Here is an 18,172-nt window from a genome sequence, read left to right as displayed (position 1 = left end):
GCCTCCCTGCCCAACTCTCCTCAGAGTGAAGAAACTACTTGGATGAGTAGCGAAATGTTTCAACCTAATAAGAAAGAACTCCAGTTGCCATGACTCAGCTTCTAGATCAGGGGTCATCAACCCCCGGTCCACGGCCCAGTGCCGGTCCGTGGGCTTGCCGGAACTGGGCCGCGGACATGGATCTTCCCCCCCCCCGTACGCATGGGGGGGCGTGTCGTGCTTGCTCGTGCTAATAGTCAGTGTAACAATGTGCTAACCATTCCCCCAGTGCCCCTTCCAGGAGAGCAGCACCCCTTCCCTGCAGTGAAGCTGCTGCGTGGCAGCCCGGCCGGGAAGTGCTGATGGCCCAGCGCCACCCCACCCAGGGTGAGCAGGCAGGCGGGAGCGGGAGTGCGATCCTGCTGCTTCCTGCCCGGCTGACTCCTGCTGAACAGGAATGGTGGGCCGGGCCGGGCTGCACAGAGTGCTGCTGCTTGTATGTGGAGCCTTGGAGGTTCCAGGAGGGCGGCTTCTCCACTGCCACCGCCCCTGAGTGCGGCTCACCTTCTGGGGCCTCCCGTTGAAGCCTCGCTCCTGCCCTTGCAGCGTCGGCTCTGTTGCTGGCCGGCAGCCCTTGCCTCCGCCTTCTCCCATAGGGGAAGCATCCCCCGCCAATGGAGCCCCACTTCCCTCGCCAATGGTCCATTCTTTCCATCACAACCTTGCTCCCGCCCTTGCAGCGGCGGCTCCGTTGCTCATGGCGGCACTGCTCGGCAGCCCTCACCTCCTCCTTCTCTGGTAAGGGGAAGCATCCCCCGCCGCCTGAGCCCCACTTCCTTCACTGACGGTCCATTTGGGCGGCTGGTGTGAAGAAAGCAGAGCGACTCTGGATCCGGCAGCACCACAGTCGCCCCTTCAAGGGGTGTCACTGGCCCCGTCTCTGCCGGGGGCCCCAGGGCAGGAGCGGCATCTGCTGGTGTTTGTCAGGTGGGTCGGGTTGGAAAGAGCCGCCACTTCCTTCACGCCAGCCGCCCGAATGGACCCCCCCGTCAAGGCATCACTTCCCTGTGGGGGATCTGCTCGCCTTTCAGGTGGGTGAGCCTTTCCTCTCCCTCATCTCGGCATGCGCCTCTCCCTTCAGCCATGAGCACTGCCTCGCTTACATCCCCCCCGCTTCCATCGCTCGCTCATCCTCTGTCCTCTCTCACACCCCCTGGAACTGAGCTCCAGCCAGTGCAATTCCCACAAAGTGGGCAGGTTCTTGTAGGAACCCGCTCCACAGAACTCTTCCAAGTGAGCATAGAGGAGAGCTCTCGCATTTCTCCCGGGCTGCTGCTCCAACTGGGTTTGGAGCGAGCACTCTCGGTGCACTGAGAAAAGCAACCCACCCACTTCTCATTTATGCTGTCAGCTGAGTTTTCCTCCCTTCGGGAGAATTCTAATCCGCTTCTCGGGGTTGGGTTCCCAAGATCTCTTTCAGTCCTATCAGCCAGTTTAAAACAGGGCTCCCCAGATGGGCAGCCGTGGCATCCTTCCCTTCCTTGGCATTTCTTCAAGCGGTGTAGTTGGAGTTCTTCAGTGTGGGAGTGAGCCTGGTGGAACTTGTTGCATCTTACTTTTGAGTAAACTTAGGCAGGTTTTCTGGAAAGTTTAGGATTGAGACATTCTGATGCATTGCACTTACTCCCAATTAAGCAAGCGCAGGTGGAAAGCCAGACATATTGAAATGGGTGGCACTTGTTTGACAGTAAGGTCTCTGTTGCCTGTGTAGTGGGATCACAAGACTCTCCCCATTTCTGGCGAACTTAGTCTGGTGCCATAACATTGCGAGGTGTCTCCCAAGCCCCCCGCCCCGCCCCAGGTGTGAGATTCTCCAAAGCGAGCCTCTCAACAACAGATGCCGCCTGGCCGGCGCTCGCTTTCCTTTTCCTCTCGCGGTAAGTGTCGGCCGTGCAGGAAGCAGCGGGGGCATGCACCGGTGCTCCTGCCCAGTGGCTGGCCGTTGGCGCTTCGTGGGCGGGCTCCCCCACGGCGGCTTCCCTGCAGGAAAGGGGCACTGCTCTCCTGCAAGGGCCGCTGGGGGAACAGTTAGTAGCACATTGTTACACCAACTCTTCGCACGAGCAAGCGTGACACACCCACCCATGCATGTGGGGGTGCCCCACCCCCCAACCGGTCCATGCACTGAGCTCGCACCCCCCAAAACGGGCCGCGGACCGAAAAAGGTTGAGGACCTCTGTTCTAGATAACCTCACCTGGATGACTGAGAATCTTCACAGCTATCATTTGTGAACTGTGTTTCTGATTAACTCAAGGATTAGCTATAGCCTTATTCAAATGTTATATTTGAAAGCATTTAAGGACTAAATGGGTGGCAGGAACACATGGAAAGCAGCTTCCTAACTCCGGTACCCCATGTATCTAGCCAGAACTTTCGGTGTTCCATGTAGAGCTCTGCGGAGAAGCTTGTAAGCAAGCTCATTGTGAATATTTGTTCAAAGGCTGCAGTTTAGATAAGTTTGCATTAAAATGGGAGCCAAACAGATTTCTCCTCCTCCTGCTACTTGATCTTTTTAAAGTAGAGATGCTAGGGATTAAATCTGGTATCTACTATATGCTAGGCATGTGTTCTCCTTCTGTACTGTGGTTAATCCTTATCAAGCCATCAGGAAAGTAAAATCTGCCAGTTCTTTGTTTTGTTTTTAAACTTGTTTTGCTTAGCATTAAAAAAGTAGAAGACAGTATTTTCTAACTATGGTTTCTTTAAAAGGGGCATCTGTTATGCTCTTCAGAGTTGTTTTCTAGGAGAAGGAACAAAATAGACAATTTTGATTGAAATACATTTCTTGAGTTATATTTCTGGATTATCAGTGTGGAAATGGCACTTTTAAAATCTATATAACAGCACCTGATGAGAAGAAAATATTAATCTAGACTGACATATCTAATGGATTGCACTTGAAATCCTACGTCTTTACATTTCTATAGTGGCCTCCACTTTGCCCTTGCTATATTTCTGTTATCCCTTTATCCACAATGCTGAAATGTACAGAAAGTTGGAGCAAATATGTTAGGGTTATAGAGCAGGTGAGATATTTAACAGATTAATGCCATTATTAATAAATTTCTGGAGTAGTACAGGAGCAATTTGGTCCCAAATTTTAAAATTATTATGCAACTCTGCATTGAGAAGTTTAATAAAGCAATGCAGAGGCATTGCAGAAGAAAGTAATGTGAGCCCTGACATTATGCCAAAGTGCACTGAACTGCATTTTTTACCCTGGCAAGAGTGCTGATTAACTGACTTGTAATGCATTTTAATCTCACATCATTGCACGGACTGAGTCACAGGTGTTCTGGGTAATATAAATCATTATTTATTGTGCTAGAGTGTGATTTTCTCAGCCAGATAGAGTAAGCGTGCTGGGCCATTAACTGAGGTACAATTGTGCATTTCCCCTCTGATTTATTCAGCCATTTAGATAGCTGTCTGCTTTGCTAATCAATGTTATTATTTGTTTCATCTTTACAATGCAAGCATCTTCTTATTTTGCACAAACATTAGTTATCATAAGCGTAGGGAAACTGCATCATGAGTTTGTTTCTTGACTGTTTGAATCACTGTTATCCAGTGTATGAATATTCGTGTCAACACCATCTATTTTTCTTCTGGTTCTTTTGATAAAATAATGGTACTGTGAAAATAAATGTGCATCTTTACTCATTTTTGTACATATTTGCTTGGGCAAGATCACATGTGCAACCACAGCCATGGAAAGAGTTTGCATTCATTTGCATAACTGCTGTGTGGCAGATACCCAACACAACCTGTAGGTTGTGACCCCTAAGGGGAGGTTACTGAGTGTTTTCTTGGGGGGGTCACTGTGGCTCCAGTTGTACAATCCAACATGGCAGGGTGCAAGCCATGGGAGAAATCAGACTTTACCAGACTGGTAAACTATTTAAGGATTTAAATATCACTGCGCTTCAGCTTCTTTCTGCCTGCTGCAGCTGTGAAAGAGCAACCAAGAATGCAGCACTACCACCACCACCCAAATTTGCTTTCTCTTCCTTTTTCTTTCCTCCTCCTCTTCCTCCTCCCCAGGTCAACAGAGAAGGAAAGGTGAGAGGACCCGGAAAGGGAGAGCTGAGTGAGAAAGCCGAAGAGGTGGCAGTGAGGGCAAGTCCTTTGGAAGAACGCTGGCTGCTCTTTTTTAAGCCAATTTATAAAGCTAGAGGCCCTCACACTCCCCTCTAGAACAGGGTTCTTTGATTCTTTAGCTTTATTAATGGTGATGGCAGCAGTGGTCCTCTGGGAATTATCAGACAGTTTGTTTGTACTACCTGCTAGTGGAAAAGTCAGAGCTGCAGCGAGGGGCCCAACATGTTTTGTAGGGAGGCATGCCAAATTTACCAGCAAAAAAACAACCAATGATGTGGCAGAGGGTTGCAGAAGAGTTGCAGATTACTTGGCTAATATAAAAGGGAATCATGATTTGAACAAGGTTAGGAAAAATTGTGGTAGAAAGTATGATTTCTGTTTGCATGATTTCTGTTACATACGTCGTTTTTTCCCCCAATAGGATTCTGTCCTTAGAGGCCACCCATAGGAAAATGAGAAAGCCCTAACCGTTTACAAATACATATATAAAACCTTTGAGACTTAAAATGGAAAAAGTAAAGCACATTAACATTGGCTATACCAGGATGGGGACTTGCAAATAGAGACTTGCTGTCGAGTTGCACTTCAGTCACACTCAACTTTGACTTGACTTGAGGTTTTTCCCCAATGACTTGCAATCATGGTTGTTGTGGGTCTTTCGGGCTCTTTGGCCATGTTCTGAAGGTTGTTCTTCCTAACGTTTCGCCAGTTTCTGTGGCCGGCATCTTCAGAGGACAGCACTCTGTGCTCTGATGTAGTTAGCTTGGGAGTGGAGTATTTATGGCTGTGAGATGGGCTTTTGTCTTTTTCTGTAGATGGGTGATTAATGTGTCTTGTTGTGGGTGTATTGTTGTGATAAGATCCCGGCCGTGAAAGCCTTCGCAAATATATTAAATGCCTCTACGGGGAGGAAACAGTCAGACAGACCCGGAGACTGGAAACACTCCGAAGCAAAAGAAGACCAGAGCACAGAGTGCTGTCCTCTGAAGACTGGCGAAAGGTTAGGAAGAACAACCTTCAGAACACGGCCAAAGAGCCCGAAAAACCCACAACAACCATTAGATCCCGGCCATGAAAGCCTTCGCGAAGACTTGCACTAAACTTGTGGCTCCCCCCCCACCCCTCCCACACCCAGCTGCTCCTGCCACCACCGTGCACCACATTGTCCTCAGAAGCAAGCAGGCTTGATGTCCCTTCCAGAAGCCAGGTCCACCACTTCTGGCCATGCTCTGACTTTTCAGCGTGCCCAGAAGTGGCATGCTTGGCTCCCGGAAGCTGAGCCTGCTGTTTGCTTCTGAGGACAGTGGTGTGGTAGTGAGATGGTGTGGCAGGTAGGTAGTGGTGGGGCAGTAGCAGGAGCAGATAGGCGGGGGGGCACAGGCAAGGCCCCATTTTCTGTGCATGCACATGTCCTCTCCTGGCTTCCATCTGAGACCTGGGATTCAGACTCGAGGCCTGGGACTTGGGACCAAAGAATCAGGACTTGACTCCAGTCCTGTTACCAAAGACTTGCACTTGGATGGTAATATGGGAGGGAAGAATTATATCATTCTGAGGATGGGCAGGGTGCAAATGTATCTAAATGTACTGGAAAATAATAAAGTTAATTGTATAGGAAGATCAAATTACAGTGGTGCCCCGCATAGCGAGGTTAATCCGTTCCAGATTAACCTTCGCTATGTGAAAACTTCGCTAAACGGAACGGGGAAGTTCCAAATGGGCACAAAACTCACCGTTTAGCGAAGTTTCCAGGGTCCGGCAGCCATTTTCGCGCTCTCGGTAAGCGAGGGGAGGGCGCGAAAACGCTGCACGTGGCCATTTTGGGCGTCCGGCGGCCATTTTGAAACCGCCGAACAGCTGATCTGCGGGGGTCGCAAAGCGAAGATCGGTAAGCGAAACGCTTACCGATCTTCGCTATGCGAGTTTTGCCCATTGGGGCCGACGCTATGTCTCCGCATTAGCGATCCCGAAAACGGGATCGCTATGTGGATTCGTCGTTATACGGTGCGCTCGTTAAGCAAGGCACCACTGTATATGGGCCTCATGAGAATTGCAGCAAAAGGCAGGAAGGAGCACCCTGTTCCTCAGACCTATCAACTCTGGCAGAGAAAATTCTGTCAGAGGGAGCTCTGCTACATTTCTTTTTGCATTAATGATTAAGGAAGCAATCCTTTATTCTCTTAGTGGGATGTCAGTGCTAGTGAACTCAGTGGGAATTATTTCTGAGCGGACATACCTAAGATTGTTCTGTAAATGAGCGAGAAGAGGATATTTGGCAGTAAGGCCTTTCCAGGAACAAGGAAATGTGCTGATATGGGCTTATACTTGCACAGCAGAACATCCTTGGCAATACAGGTGGTGTGTTTCCGCTATAGGGTGCTTAGCTATGTCGCCATCCACACTATGGAAGTTGATGAAAGGAAGTAGTGCTGTAGATGGAAGAGCAAGCCCTTATTATTTTCTTCACTCTTTCTGCTAAAAAGCAATAGTCACGGACTTTGTCATGTACTGTCTTCTCCTGGCAACTAGAATGTGAAACAGAGCTTTAAAAAGCTTGTCCTTTTTGATGACCATTTCCAGACTCCCCCAGCCAGCATGGCCAGTTCTAGGGTTCATGCAGCTGTTCTTTAAAACTTTAAAAGTAAGGTTTCCAAGCTCTGCTGTAGGACTATGACCAGTCTTCAACAGTCTTAGCTCCAGCAATTACACTGAAAGAACTGCCACTAGAATGGGTTGATTTAATTTTACTCACCAAGAGAAAATAGACCAACATAATCATTTATTTAAAACAAGTTTTATGAGTATGTATACAGTTATTCTGTTCATAGACATGGCCACTTTGTATTCATTTCCTTGGAGAAACAGATACGAACGCGGCCTGCTCCCACCCTCCAGAACTGGCTGGGTCACTTAACAGGCTCTGCGCGGCGCTCATCTCTGTAGTCATTATCATTGCACCAATCCTGGCAGGAGCCTAGCCAGAGCTTCCCAGCCTCCCTGCTCAGGCAACCACTATGTATGCATGCAAAGGTTCAAAGAATTATCATTACACACACAAATTCAGAAATATTTCCTTTTGGGAAATTAGGACCTCATTTCTACTTTAAAAATGGTTCGACCAAATTAGAATATTAACTACATCATATATTGGAAGAGCCAGTATATATTGAATAAAACATTTTTTTAATGAAATAGTTAGTCATAAATATTCACAATTTGAGTATAGAATATATTAGAGACGTCAGGTGGTTATAATGTTTTAACATATGAGTAGAAGATAATGCTCTTGGGCTTTGTGAATGATTCTGATGGTACACAGACTCCTGCATTCTAGCAAGAGTGAAGAGTAGCTAGTTCCCAGGTCCAGTAATAGACTCTAGTAATGTGCTAATTTGATGCTGCCTTGAAAAAATACGTGATAATATACTTAATTAAAATCCATATTATTTTATTGTATGGTTTAGAACAGGGGTGTCCAACCTTCCCTGGGCCATATTAGAAGATGAAAATTTGGTTTGGGCCGCACATACATTTGGTTTGGGCCGCATGGGGGGCAGCCCTAGCCATCCTCCGCAGCCCTGCTCCAAGCACGCTTACTGGCAGGTGCGATCTCAGACAGCAGAGGCTGCCAGCTTCGACTCCGGCAGCTTTATGGGGCCGGGAGGGGGTCAACCTATTGACGGGGACGGCTCAATGCAGTCATGCAGCCCCCCTGTCCCCTCCTACTCCTTCCTTCCTTCCCTCTCTCCCCCTCTACTGTTGTGACATGCCCCGGCCACATTCCGGCCGCAAGCGCCAGCAGTGTAACTTGAAACTTTGGAATTTCTTTAAAAATAAAAAATTGCACTGGGCTGCATTACGAGCTGACCTGGGCTGCATGTGGCCCTCGGGCCGCAGGTTGGACAAGCCTGGTTTAGAAGGTAAAAGTGAAGAAAGGGAAATAAATGTTTATGAATTAACAGGTTTGGATTCAGGGCAGTGGCTGAAATCCTGTTACTTGGCATAGTAAGTTGCACTAGAGCAGGCCCATTTAATCAGGAAATTTGGTGAGTCAACTGCTCTGTAAGTTTGATTAATTCAAATAGGCCTACTGTAGTTGTGACTTACATTAACACAGTAAACTGCAACTAGACTAGGCCCATTTCAGTCAGTGGAATTTACAGAGAAAATGACTCATCAAATCCCCACTGATTCAATGGACCTACTTTGGTGCAACTTACAATGACTTATTATAGGATTTACTTATATAGTGCCCAGCAAATAAATGGAAATGCACTAAGCAACATTTCAGCCAGCATGTGGTATTCTGTCTCCTTTTATGTATTATGACACACCTTGAAATGCTTGGAAGAAATTGAAGAACATTTTGACAATTCCAAAACATGCATTTGGAACTGCATGTTTTATTGAAAAAATCCAGCGTTGAGACCTGTTGCTTCCCAGTTCACTTCTCCCTAACTGTGAAACTTGGCCTTTCATGTGTCTATTTCTCAGGCTCGCTTCAGAAAAAGGTTATTTTTATTTGGATTGAGACATGCATTTCTTGGGCTCATTCGATCCTTCATTAACTTCCCTTTATTTAGCGCTACTGGGAAATATTATTTTTTGTAAGAAGAAATGATAATAAACTTTCTTTAAGTAAAAGAAAGTAAAAATAATGAAAGGATGCAGTGACCTTCTTCTGCTCACTCCCCTACCTGTGTTTAAACATTACACTGTTAAGTTGAATTTAAAAATATTTTCATAATGTGTATCTATTGAAGTTTTGTATGCTGTTGTCCAGTTTTTTTGCTTTCTTATTTCCCTTTTATGGCCTCCAGCCTTAATGATTTCTTTACATGGAGGTAGGTGGCAGAGGTGAGGTTGAAAAAAAAGTCTGTGCAGATTTACTGTCTAGAGCAGTGGTTCCAACCTTGAGTTCCCAGATATTTTTAGACTAAAACTCTCAGAAACCTTTGCCAATAGCTGTGCTAGTGAGGATTTCTGGGAGTTGTAGGCCAAGAACATCTAGGACCCAAGATTGGAAGCCACTGGTCTAGAGCAGTGGTCCCCAACCTTGGGCCTCCAGATGTTCTTGGACTACAACTCCCAGAAGCCTACACCACCACCTCTTCTGGCCAGGATTTCTGGGAGCTGAAGTCCAAGAACATCTGGAGGCCCAAGGTTGAGGACCACTGGAGAGGATACCAGAACAATAGTCAATATAGTAACAAAATAAAGAAAACTGCTTTGGTGTCCCGTGGCTATTCAGTTGTAATGGGGAGAGCAGCCTAATCAGGATTATTTCCGTAAGATCCAGTGGCAAGAAACTAATCAGCCTTGCCAATTTCTTTCAGAAAAATACATTTTATACCTTTCATTCAGTACAATTGAACTGAATTTTTATGGTGTTTGATCTAGTCATGTCTCTCCACCAACTGAAAGGCCCAAACTACAGTAAACAAGTGGGCGGGGGGGGGGAGTCATTTGTCCCTCGCTAGAAAAAGGTGGGAATAGGTGATTCGTCATGAATTTCTCCTGCTGCCCCCATTGATTGATTGATTTGATTTGATTTGATTTGATTTGATTTGATTTGATTTATACCCTGCCTATCTGGACTACCAGACCACTCTAGGTCGCTACCTTATTGATACCTTATTTGCTGTTTCAGAGGATTCCTTGACTTTCTAGAACAGCTTAATGGAGAGAAGAAGGCGGTGGGGATTGGTGAAAATTGCCTCCCTCCTTCCTTTAGGAGGAATCTCCCGGGCGTCAAATTCTCCAGATGGGCAGTCTAGATCCAAATTTTAATCTGGAGTGAGCAATTGCTTAGTCTTTATGAAGATAGCCTTTAGTCTCTATCAAGACATATTATACGAGGTTCAGTAAATGTGGGAGGTGGGGAAAGCTGCTTGTTTCTTATGCCATAATGTATAAAATAATGAAGTATTAGCTGGAAATGTTGAATTCTGTGTATGTATACAGGAATTTGACAAGAGGAGTCGGTAGATTTAGAGAGATTCTAAGAGCTGTTGAAACCAGAACAACACAAAATCTACGCATGGTAAGTTTATTTTAACTACAATTAGTAAACACAATGAGGTATTAACTGTGAAGTCTACAGTCTTTCATGCCTTTGTCTGAGAGCATGACCCATTTTTTAAAGAGTCACAGTCCTCCAGTATGTATGGACTAGTGATCATGGTTTAAAAATAAATGCTATCTAGTTGCTATCCTAGTTTTGTAACTTGTAGTTTAAATTTGGCTTGTTAGAAGTTGGCCTTTTCTCAGTTGTGTGTTAGGGTGGGGAATGTATGAGCCTGAGGCTTCATTTGGGATCATTCTTGTTTGTATAGATAATTTTAAAATTGATTCCATATTATGTATAAGCCACTTAATTAGAACTTTAACAAATCGGGCCCTCAATGAAATATTATTACGGTGTGGAGTGTTCTTCTACTGGTTTCTAGACATTCCATTCCCACATACTCGATTTTTCATCTCCAGCAAGCACTCGGTCAGACTTTGCATCCATTGAGCATGGTAAATTCTCATTGGTTTAGTTTCTTCTAAAGTGTTTTGTGTTGTGGTTTTTTTATTACAAAAATTACATTTTTTGTAATTATGCTAACTTTCTTCTAAGTCAACTTATGCCTTCCCATTGAGTACTGATGGTTCTATTTTGACTATAAAAAATACACACCCAGGGAGTTTGTGTGTGTGTGTGTGTGTGTGTATTTGAACAATACTTATAGCTTATTATGATCATTTGTAGATTTAATGTAACTTTAATCACATCACTACTTACGCATTTTGTTCTGAGGAAGATATTTTTCTTTGACAGACAATAGCAAGGCAGTTAGCTGAAATCTTGCTACGAGGCATGTGTGAACAGAGTTACTGGAATCCGTTAGATGATCCTCCCCATCAGTCACCCCTCAATGATCCTCTCTGGAAGGGTGCAAACACTAAAAGTTATGCACTTAGCCGAAGACCACGAGTATACTCAGGAGAAAAGTAAGCTGTTCATCTGATTTATTAATGTAAATAATTATAGTGTTACGAATAATTTAAACTGGACTAACAGAAGGTTGGAGGCAAAGGAGTAGGAAATCAGAGGCCCTGGTCCCAAATATGTCCCAAGTTCAAATGTGGTTCTCTTGGGGTCCCCATCCAGTTCTTTGGGTTCTAGACTATTAGGTCCTTTTTCCTATGATGTTTTCTTGGGTTTTGTGCCTGTTTTTGCCCATTGTGAAAAACTGCAGTGACTTCTCTAAAGCTTAATTAAAGAGCTGGTGTGGTGCACTTGAGGTCTAACCATTACTAGAATATGGTCACAGAGAATTTATCTGAAATTTGGCCATTGGGTTGAAAGAGGTTCCCCATCCTTGCCTTAAATATAGTCAGTGTGTCTGAGAGAGAAATAGAAATCAAGTGCAAAGAGAGAAAAATAAATAATTCTATGATTATGGTCATAGAACCATATAATAATGAAGTTAGAAGGGGCCTATAAGGCCACTGAGTCCAACTCTCTGCTCAATGCAGGCATCCAAATCAAAGGATATATGCCAGGTGGCTGTCTAAATTTCTCTTCAATGCCTCCAGTGTTGGAACACTCACCACCTATCAAGGTAATTGATTTCATTGCCATACTGCTCTAATGGTTAGGAAGTTTTTCCTGATATTCAAGCAAAGTTTGGCTTCCTGTAACTTGAGCCCATTATTATGTGCTCTGCATTCTGGGATTATTATTATTAGTAGTAGTTTTATTTATATGCCGCATTTCTCCCAACAAAGGGACCTAAGGTGGCTCACAGCATTAAAATTCACACAATTAAAAGACAATAAGTTAAATATTAAAAGACAAATTAAACAATACATTATTTAAAATAAAATTAGAAGATTAAAACATGTGAACGTGGATGTTGAGAACAGATCCTGCCCACCCTCTGAATGGCAGCCTTTCAAGTATTTGAAATGTGCTATCATATTTATCAGTTTTATTTATTAGTTTTATTTATATGCCACATTTCTCCCAACAAGGGACTCAAAGCAGCTCACAACATTAAAATTCACACAATTTAAAAACACAATAGGTTAAATATTAAAAGATAAATTAAACAATATATGATTTAAAATACAATTAAAAGATTAAAACTTGAAAACATGAAAAAGATTAAAATTATCTGCTAAAATCATATCTCCCCTGGTCTTCTTTTCTCAAGTCTAAACATGCCCAGTTCTTTCATGATTAAATATATGTTCTTATTGATTCAAATATTTAATATTCACCTTCTGAAAATCTTTTTATGGAGTAAACATTGATAGGGGCATTACACCTGTGACCTAAGAAAGAGTATCGAAACTGATATTGAAAATGTAGCATACTGTGTTATTTCTAAACTTTTTTGCATTGTTTTAAAGGTAGAGGCATTGAGAGTAAGCATTAAGTTCATGATATACAATATTTGGTAACCCACAAACTGCTTAAAAGCAGTGATCCCCAACCTTTTTAACACCGCAGACCTGTTGGGGAAGGCGGGGCACTCCCCGCTCATGCACATGTGCGAAGGGGTGGGGGCACTGGTGCAGGGGCACTTGTGCACATGCGTGAAGGAGTTTTGGGGGGAGTGTGGGCAGGGGGTGGGAGATCTGTCTCCACGGCCCCGTCCGGCCCAGGCCACAGACCAGCACCGGGCCGCGGACCGAGGGCTGGGGACCCCTGGCTTAAAGGATTCCCAGCATGCTTCCCAGCTGAGTGCTATGTATCTATTTGTTTAGAACGCAATAAGAATTTGGATGCCATGCTTGTGTTGTGCCTCGGGGCATAGTGTTTAAACTGCAGTACTGAAATGAAGACTGCTCATGACATGAGTTTGGTCATGGGGTCAGGTAGCCGGTTTGAGGTTGACTCCACCTTTCCTCTTTCTGAGGTTGTTAAATTGAATGCTCAGTTCATGGGGGGGGGATGTAGCATGCATAATTAAATTTCAGTCCACCCAGAGAGAGCACTATGGGGTATATACAGTGGTGCCTTGACTTACGACCATAATCCGTTTCAGAAGATGAACGTAACTCGAAATACTCATAAGTCAAAGCACAATTTCCCATTGAAATGCATTTGGATGTGATTAATCCATTCCAGAATGGAAAAAACCCTCAAAAATAAAATAAAAATAAAGCACTGCAAGCCCCATAGGAACGCTCTGGGGCTGAAAAACACACACACCAAAAATAAACAACGGAGCAAGCCCCAAAGGCGCTGGGGCTTTTTAAAAAAAAAACAAAATAAACAACAGAGCAAGCCCCCATTGGAAGGCGCTGTGGCTGCAAAACAAACAAACAGACAGACAGACAAACAAACAAACAAACAGAGCAAGCCCCAAAGGCGTTGGAGCTTAAAAACAAAACTAAACCAAAAATAAACAATGGAACAAGCCCCATCAGAAGGCGCTGGGACTGCAAAACAAAAACAAAAAAATAAACAACAGAGCAAGCCCTGAAGGTGCTGGGACATTTAAAAAAAACAACCAAAAATAAACAATGGAGCAAGCCCCATTGGAAGGCGCTGGGGCTGCAAAAAATCACCAAAAAACAAAACAACACAAACACAGAAACATAACCCCCCCCAGCCCAAACCCACCCTGCAAACCCACCCAGAACAGTTTTTAAAAAGCAGAAAACAGCGCCTTACCTTACCAGGCAGTCCCAAGCCTCCTCCAATTCACTCACTCTAACTGTTGGGGCGAAAGAACTACAAAGAAGCAGCCTTTTCGCCTACCAACGGTTAGCAATTTGAATTCCCCACCTTTTTTCACTGCTTTTTTTCAGTCGCAACTCAAAGCTCCGGCCGCATGTCGAAGCAAAATTTTGCGTCCGGAACTGGTCATAACTCGAAATGGTCATTAAGTCGGGACGTTCGTAACTTGAGGCACCACTGTATAAGCAGCACACTTTGCTTTGCTTTATGGAAAGATGCTTTAAGTGCGCTATACTAAAATAGCTTAAAAAGAGAAAGTCCTTCAATGGCTTGGTCTTGCATCCTTGAGAATTCATCATTATCTGTTTCTCTTATACAGTAGTTTCCAAAGAGGTATTTTCTCCCCTTTCTAATGATCTTTAAAATTGACAAGAATAATAGCTGAAACACTTCATCTACTTCACAGGTTACTATAGCAGTTAATAGCAAGTCCCATGGACACTTGTCCCAATTTGAGAATCACTGAGGAGTGGCATTTTTTGCCATTACATTATCTGCATTATTTTGATCCTTCAAAATTATGACAGCACTTTACGCTAAGCTCTATGAAATGACAACATTGTAAAAATGCTTTAATTCTGTATTTTGCTGCTATAGCACAGTACTAATGAGAATTCTGTGCACAGCCACCTGCTTTTAAGAAAATACTGAACTCTGTGTGTACATATTTGCATGTTCATGTGTCTTTTAAAAAATATACAAGAATAATAACAATGTACAATTACAATACCAGTTTAAATGGCAAGAACAAGAGAAGGACCTTATATCAATCTTCATCACTCTAATGTGATGGAAATTTAAGAATGCAAAAATTTACAGGGAGAAATTGTTTTATATATTCCTTTTAGCTTCAGACTGTATGGTTTTATTTTGCATGTATAAATGCACTTTCCTTTCATTTAGTATTGTGGACATGGTATGTGGAATAAATTTCGGTCTGTTGGACTTGTATAATGAATTATGCATAGATTGCAATATTAGTGGAGCATGTAGTAACAGAACTAAGTTCCTAAAGGAAGAAAAATGTTCTTATATTATTTCTTATATAATAAAGCATGTTTTATACATTTAAGAGAAGCAGAACAATCCCGGTTTCATTAGTGTTAGAACCTCCCTTCCCCCCCCTCACCACTAAGCCAGTGCTTTTGCACTTTCTTATTGGTTCTTACTTCCTTTTATGTTAGTACTCATTCAGTCTTTCTCTCAGCTCTGCCCCTGCCCCAAAGCAGCACTATTATCTTCCCCACCCCATCTTCTAATTGATTGAAGAACTCAAGACCTTGCAGTGGGAGACACACATGAAGCTACCTAGATGCTCTCGGAGTAATAAATGTCCAAGGTCTTCTGAAACAGTTTTACAGTGGGGTCTTGACTTAAGAACGGCTTGAGTTAAGAACATTTTGACTTAAGAACCGCTCTCATAGGAAAATATTGACTTGACTTACATACTTAGATTTGAGTTAAGAACTGAAAAAACCCACGTGGGAGGCAGGGAAAGTGCAAAATGTGAACTTTCAGTTAACTGTTGGCCAGTGAAAAGGGTGCCTGTCTGCTTCCTCACTCCTCCCAGCGTTTAGAGAGTGGATTGGGAGACAGTCTTCAGACTGCCTGGTACTGTACTGCCTGGACTGTATTTTCCCTGCCTTCCCTGAACCTTTCTTGACCTAAGAAAAAAAAGAAACAAAATATCTCCCTCTAGTGGTCGAAGGCGGAATAGCAGCTTCCCATTAGTTTCTATGGACGGAAAAGAGCAGATACGGATCAAATGGTTTTCAATGCATTCCTATGGGAAATGCAGATTTGACCTGAGAACTTTTTGACTTGAGAACCGCCTTCCAATACGGATTAAGTTCTCAAGTCAAGACCCCACTGTATCTCTAGTGAAGATTAAGGAAATCTGCCATGTACAGATAGCTGATGTTGCTGCAGTTTACCAATTTTAATTTTTCTGTCTTAAAAATGAAACAACGAAGTGATTACTGTACCAACTTGCAGGGCTAATTATGGATCTGTAATGGAGATGAAAACACAACCAGGCACATATTCTCTTCTTATAGACTTAATGAGATTCTTAAATACCTATAATCCTTAATCTTAGTATTTTGGAAAACTTGGTTCTGGTTAATATTCTGGAAAATATTAATATTTTGGGAAGAAGCGTGAAAATAGGGGCAGAAGAAACTATCTTACACCAAGTCATATCATTTGTTCATCTAGCCTGCTGTGACTGCTAGACGTCCTTTATGGTCTTATGCACCGGTCTTTCATATTACTTATTATCTAATACCTTTTTGGTAGAGATGCCAGGGATTGCATTTGAGACCTTCTACAAGAAAAGCACATACATGCTCAGTCACCGATCTTTGTTCTCCAAACCACTCATCACTCTATAAAAGGAAATGACTTTGTACAAGCAGTTCTTCTAAACCCTCAAGAGTGAGGGACTGTGGAACGCTACATCATGTACAGTCTCTCCAGAGTACCTTATTTCTTTTATGGACATGCCAGAAAGATCGATTAAGTAGTGATGCTTGACTGCTATATTACCACTAATGTGAAAGCTGACTGGAGTTGGCTATGTTAAAAAAAATTGTAGAGAAATTAACATTAATCCAGCTACATGTATACTATTAAGAGTGTTAGAAATTATTTAAAAAACAATGAATTATGAACCAGGTATAGGAAACCAATCAAGAAAATGTATTCTTCAGCCCACTGAGTACGTATTGGTATACAAGCAAAAACATGCACTTGTACCGAAAGTTTCTATTTATAATTATCAAATGAGTAATTTCTTTTCAAGCTGTCCCCCTCTCCCCGCAAATCCTAATTACTTATTGGTACAGTGATCCTTGTTGCAATTGAAGCATCTGTTTGAAAAAAATAGCTTTATTTCCATAATTTGATCTGCTATGAAAACAAAAATGAGTTTTGTCATGTACTGTTCATAAAGCATGACTAGTGCAAAATGTGGCACTGCTGTAAACTATTGTATGGAAATGAACATTGACTAAATTTATTTAAAAAGTAATGAACATTCAATTTTTAACAGCATTTTCTGTCCTCAAGAGAATACTGAAGAAGCTCTCTTGCTGCTGCTAATTAGTGAATCTATGGTAAGTGGACCTGCTTTCTATAGAAATGAAATTTACATTGTGTGCTGCTACTGTTTGTTTAAGCCAGAATGATGTTGCTTAATATACAATGCTCAACATGCTTCTGAGCATGTGCAAAATGTATTTCTTTTTTTTGCTTGATTGTCCTGGTGCATAACCTGTATTGTGGGCAAGAAGTTACTCTTATGACAAACTATGGAGAGACAGAATGGTTTTCTATAGGCAAACGTTTCAGACAAGGATGTATTTTATCTGCTCGTCTGTTTAAACCTTGCACAGAACAGATATACAGAAAGTCAGTCTAGATTCAGATAAAGGAGGAATGAAAATTGGTGAGAGAAACATCAATAATTTAAGGTATGCACCTTGCTGGAAGAAAGCAGTAATGGCTTGAAACGACTTTTAGTGAAAGCAAAAGACGAAAGCGAAAGTGCTAAAGCAGGACTGCAGTTGAACATGAAGAGAAAATGACTACAGAACTGCACAACATTAATTTCAATAATGTAGAAACTGAAAGAGTGAAGGATTTTGTACATTTTGGTTCAATCATTAATCCAGGGGAAAACTTGATTCATTTGAAATAGAGGTAGGCATGAACCATTCTTGAGACCTCCAGGAGCAGAAATAGAGCTCTCTTTTTTCACAAAAATGTTTAGTATTTATAAATTGGATGTTGTTTGATGGGCATGAGGGCTGCAAAAATGCCCCAACCTAGGCACTAGGCTCTTCCTGGCCAAGATGGAAGACTTTCTGAAGTGCCAAATCTTGTACCGCATGGCATATAACTTTCCGAATCACTTTTGGCACTGGTATTGCCCTCATTGTATGTACGACTGTGTACAACTGTGCATGTTTTTCAGGCTTTCAAAACATGACAGAAATTAATTTTTAAACATATTGAAAAGGAATTGTGTTCTTCCTATATGGGTATGTGGGTCGCAAGGCAGCGTCTAAGTAGCTCATTCATCGTACACATGAAAATCCACCCCTTGGAGACTGATTAGCCATCTTTTACTTACTGAAAACTTTAGAACCTAAAATGTCAAACAGCTATCAGAATGGCAGTCTTTTGGAATCTGAAGGGCATGATGCTCTTCAACGTGATCAGAAATCAAAGTTAATTATACACTAATTTGCATCTAAATAACTACAAGGAAATGGGTTTACACCCATTCG

General features: G+C 42.7%; 1 protein-coding gene across 11 annotated transcripts in view; it reads left to right on the top strand.

Annotated features, from left to right (window-relative positions):
• TTC7B (tetratricopeptide repeat domain 7B) overlaps positions 1 to 18,172 on the top strand; it is a 149,804-nt gene that overhangs the window by 47,086 nt on the left and 84,546 nt on the right. For 10 of the 11 annotated variants that reach the window (XM_072986562.2, XM_072986570.2, XM_072986563.2 and 7 more), the window contains 3 exons: positions 10,106 to 10,184; positions 10,965 to 11,137; positions 16,933 to 16,996. In XM_072986562.2, coding sequence (XP_072842663.1) covers positions 10,106 to 10,184; positions 10,965 to 11,137; positions 16,933 to 16,996 — 316 coding nt within the window. Of the gene's footprint in view, positions 1 to 10,105; positions 10,185 to 10,964; positions 11,138 to 11,709; positions 11,752 to 16,932; positions 16,997 to 18,172 lie in introns of those variants that run through there. The other variant, XM_072986569.2, reaches the window with a different exon arrangement.

Source organism: Pogona vitticeps, chromosome 1 (genome assembly GCF_051106095.1).
Source record: "Pogona vitticeps strain Pit_001003342236 chromosome 1, PviZW2.1, whole genome shotgun sequence".
NCBI classification, from domain to species: Eukaryota; Metazoa; Chordata; class Lepidosauria; order Squamata; family Agamidae; genus Pogona; species Pogona vitticeps.
Note: the sequence above shows the minus strand (reverse complement) of the source record. Positions and strands in the feature narration are given on the sequence as shown.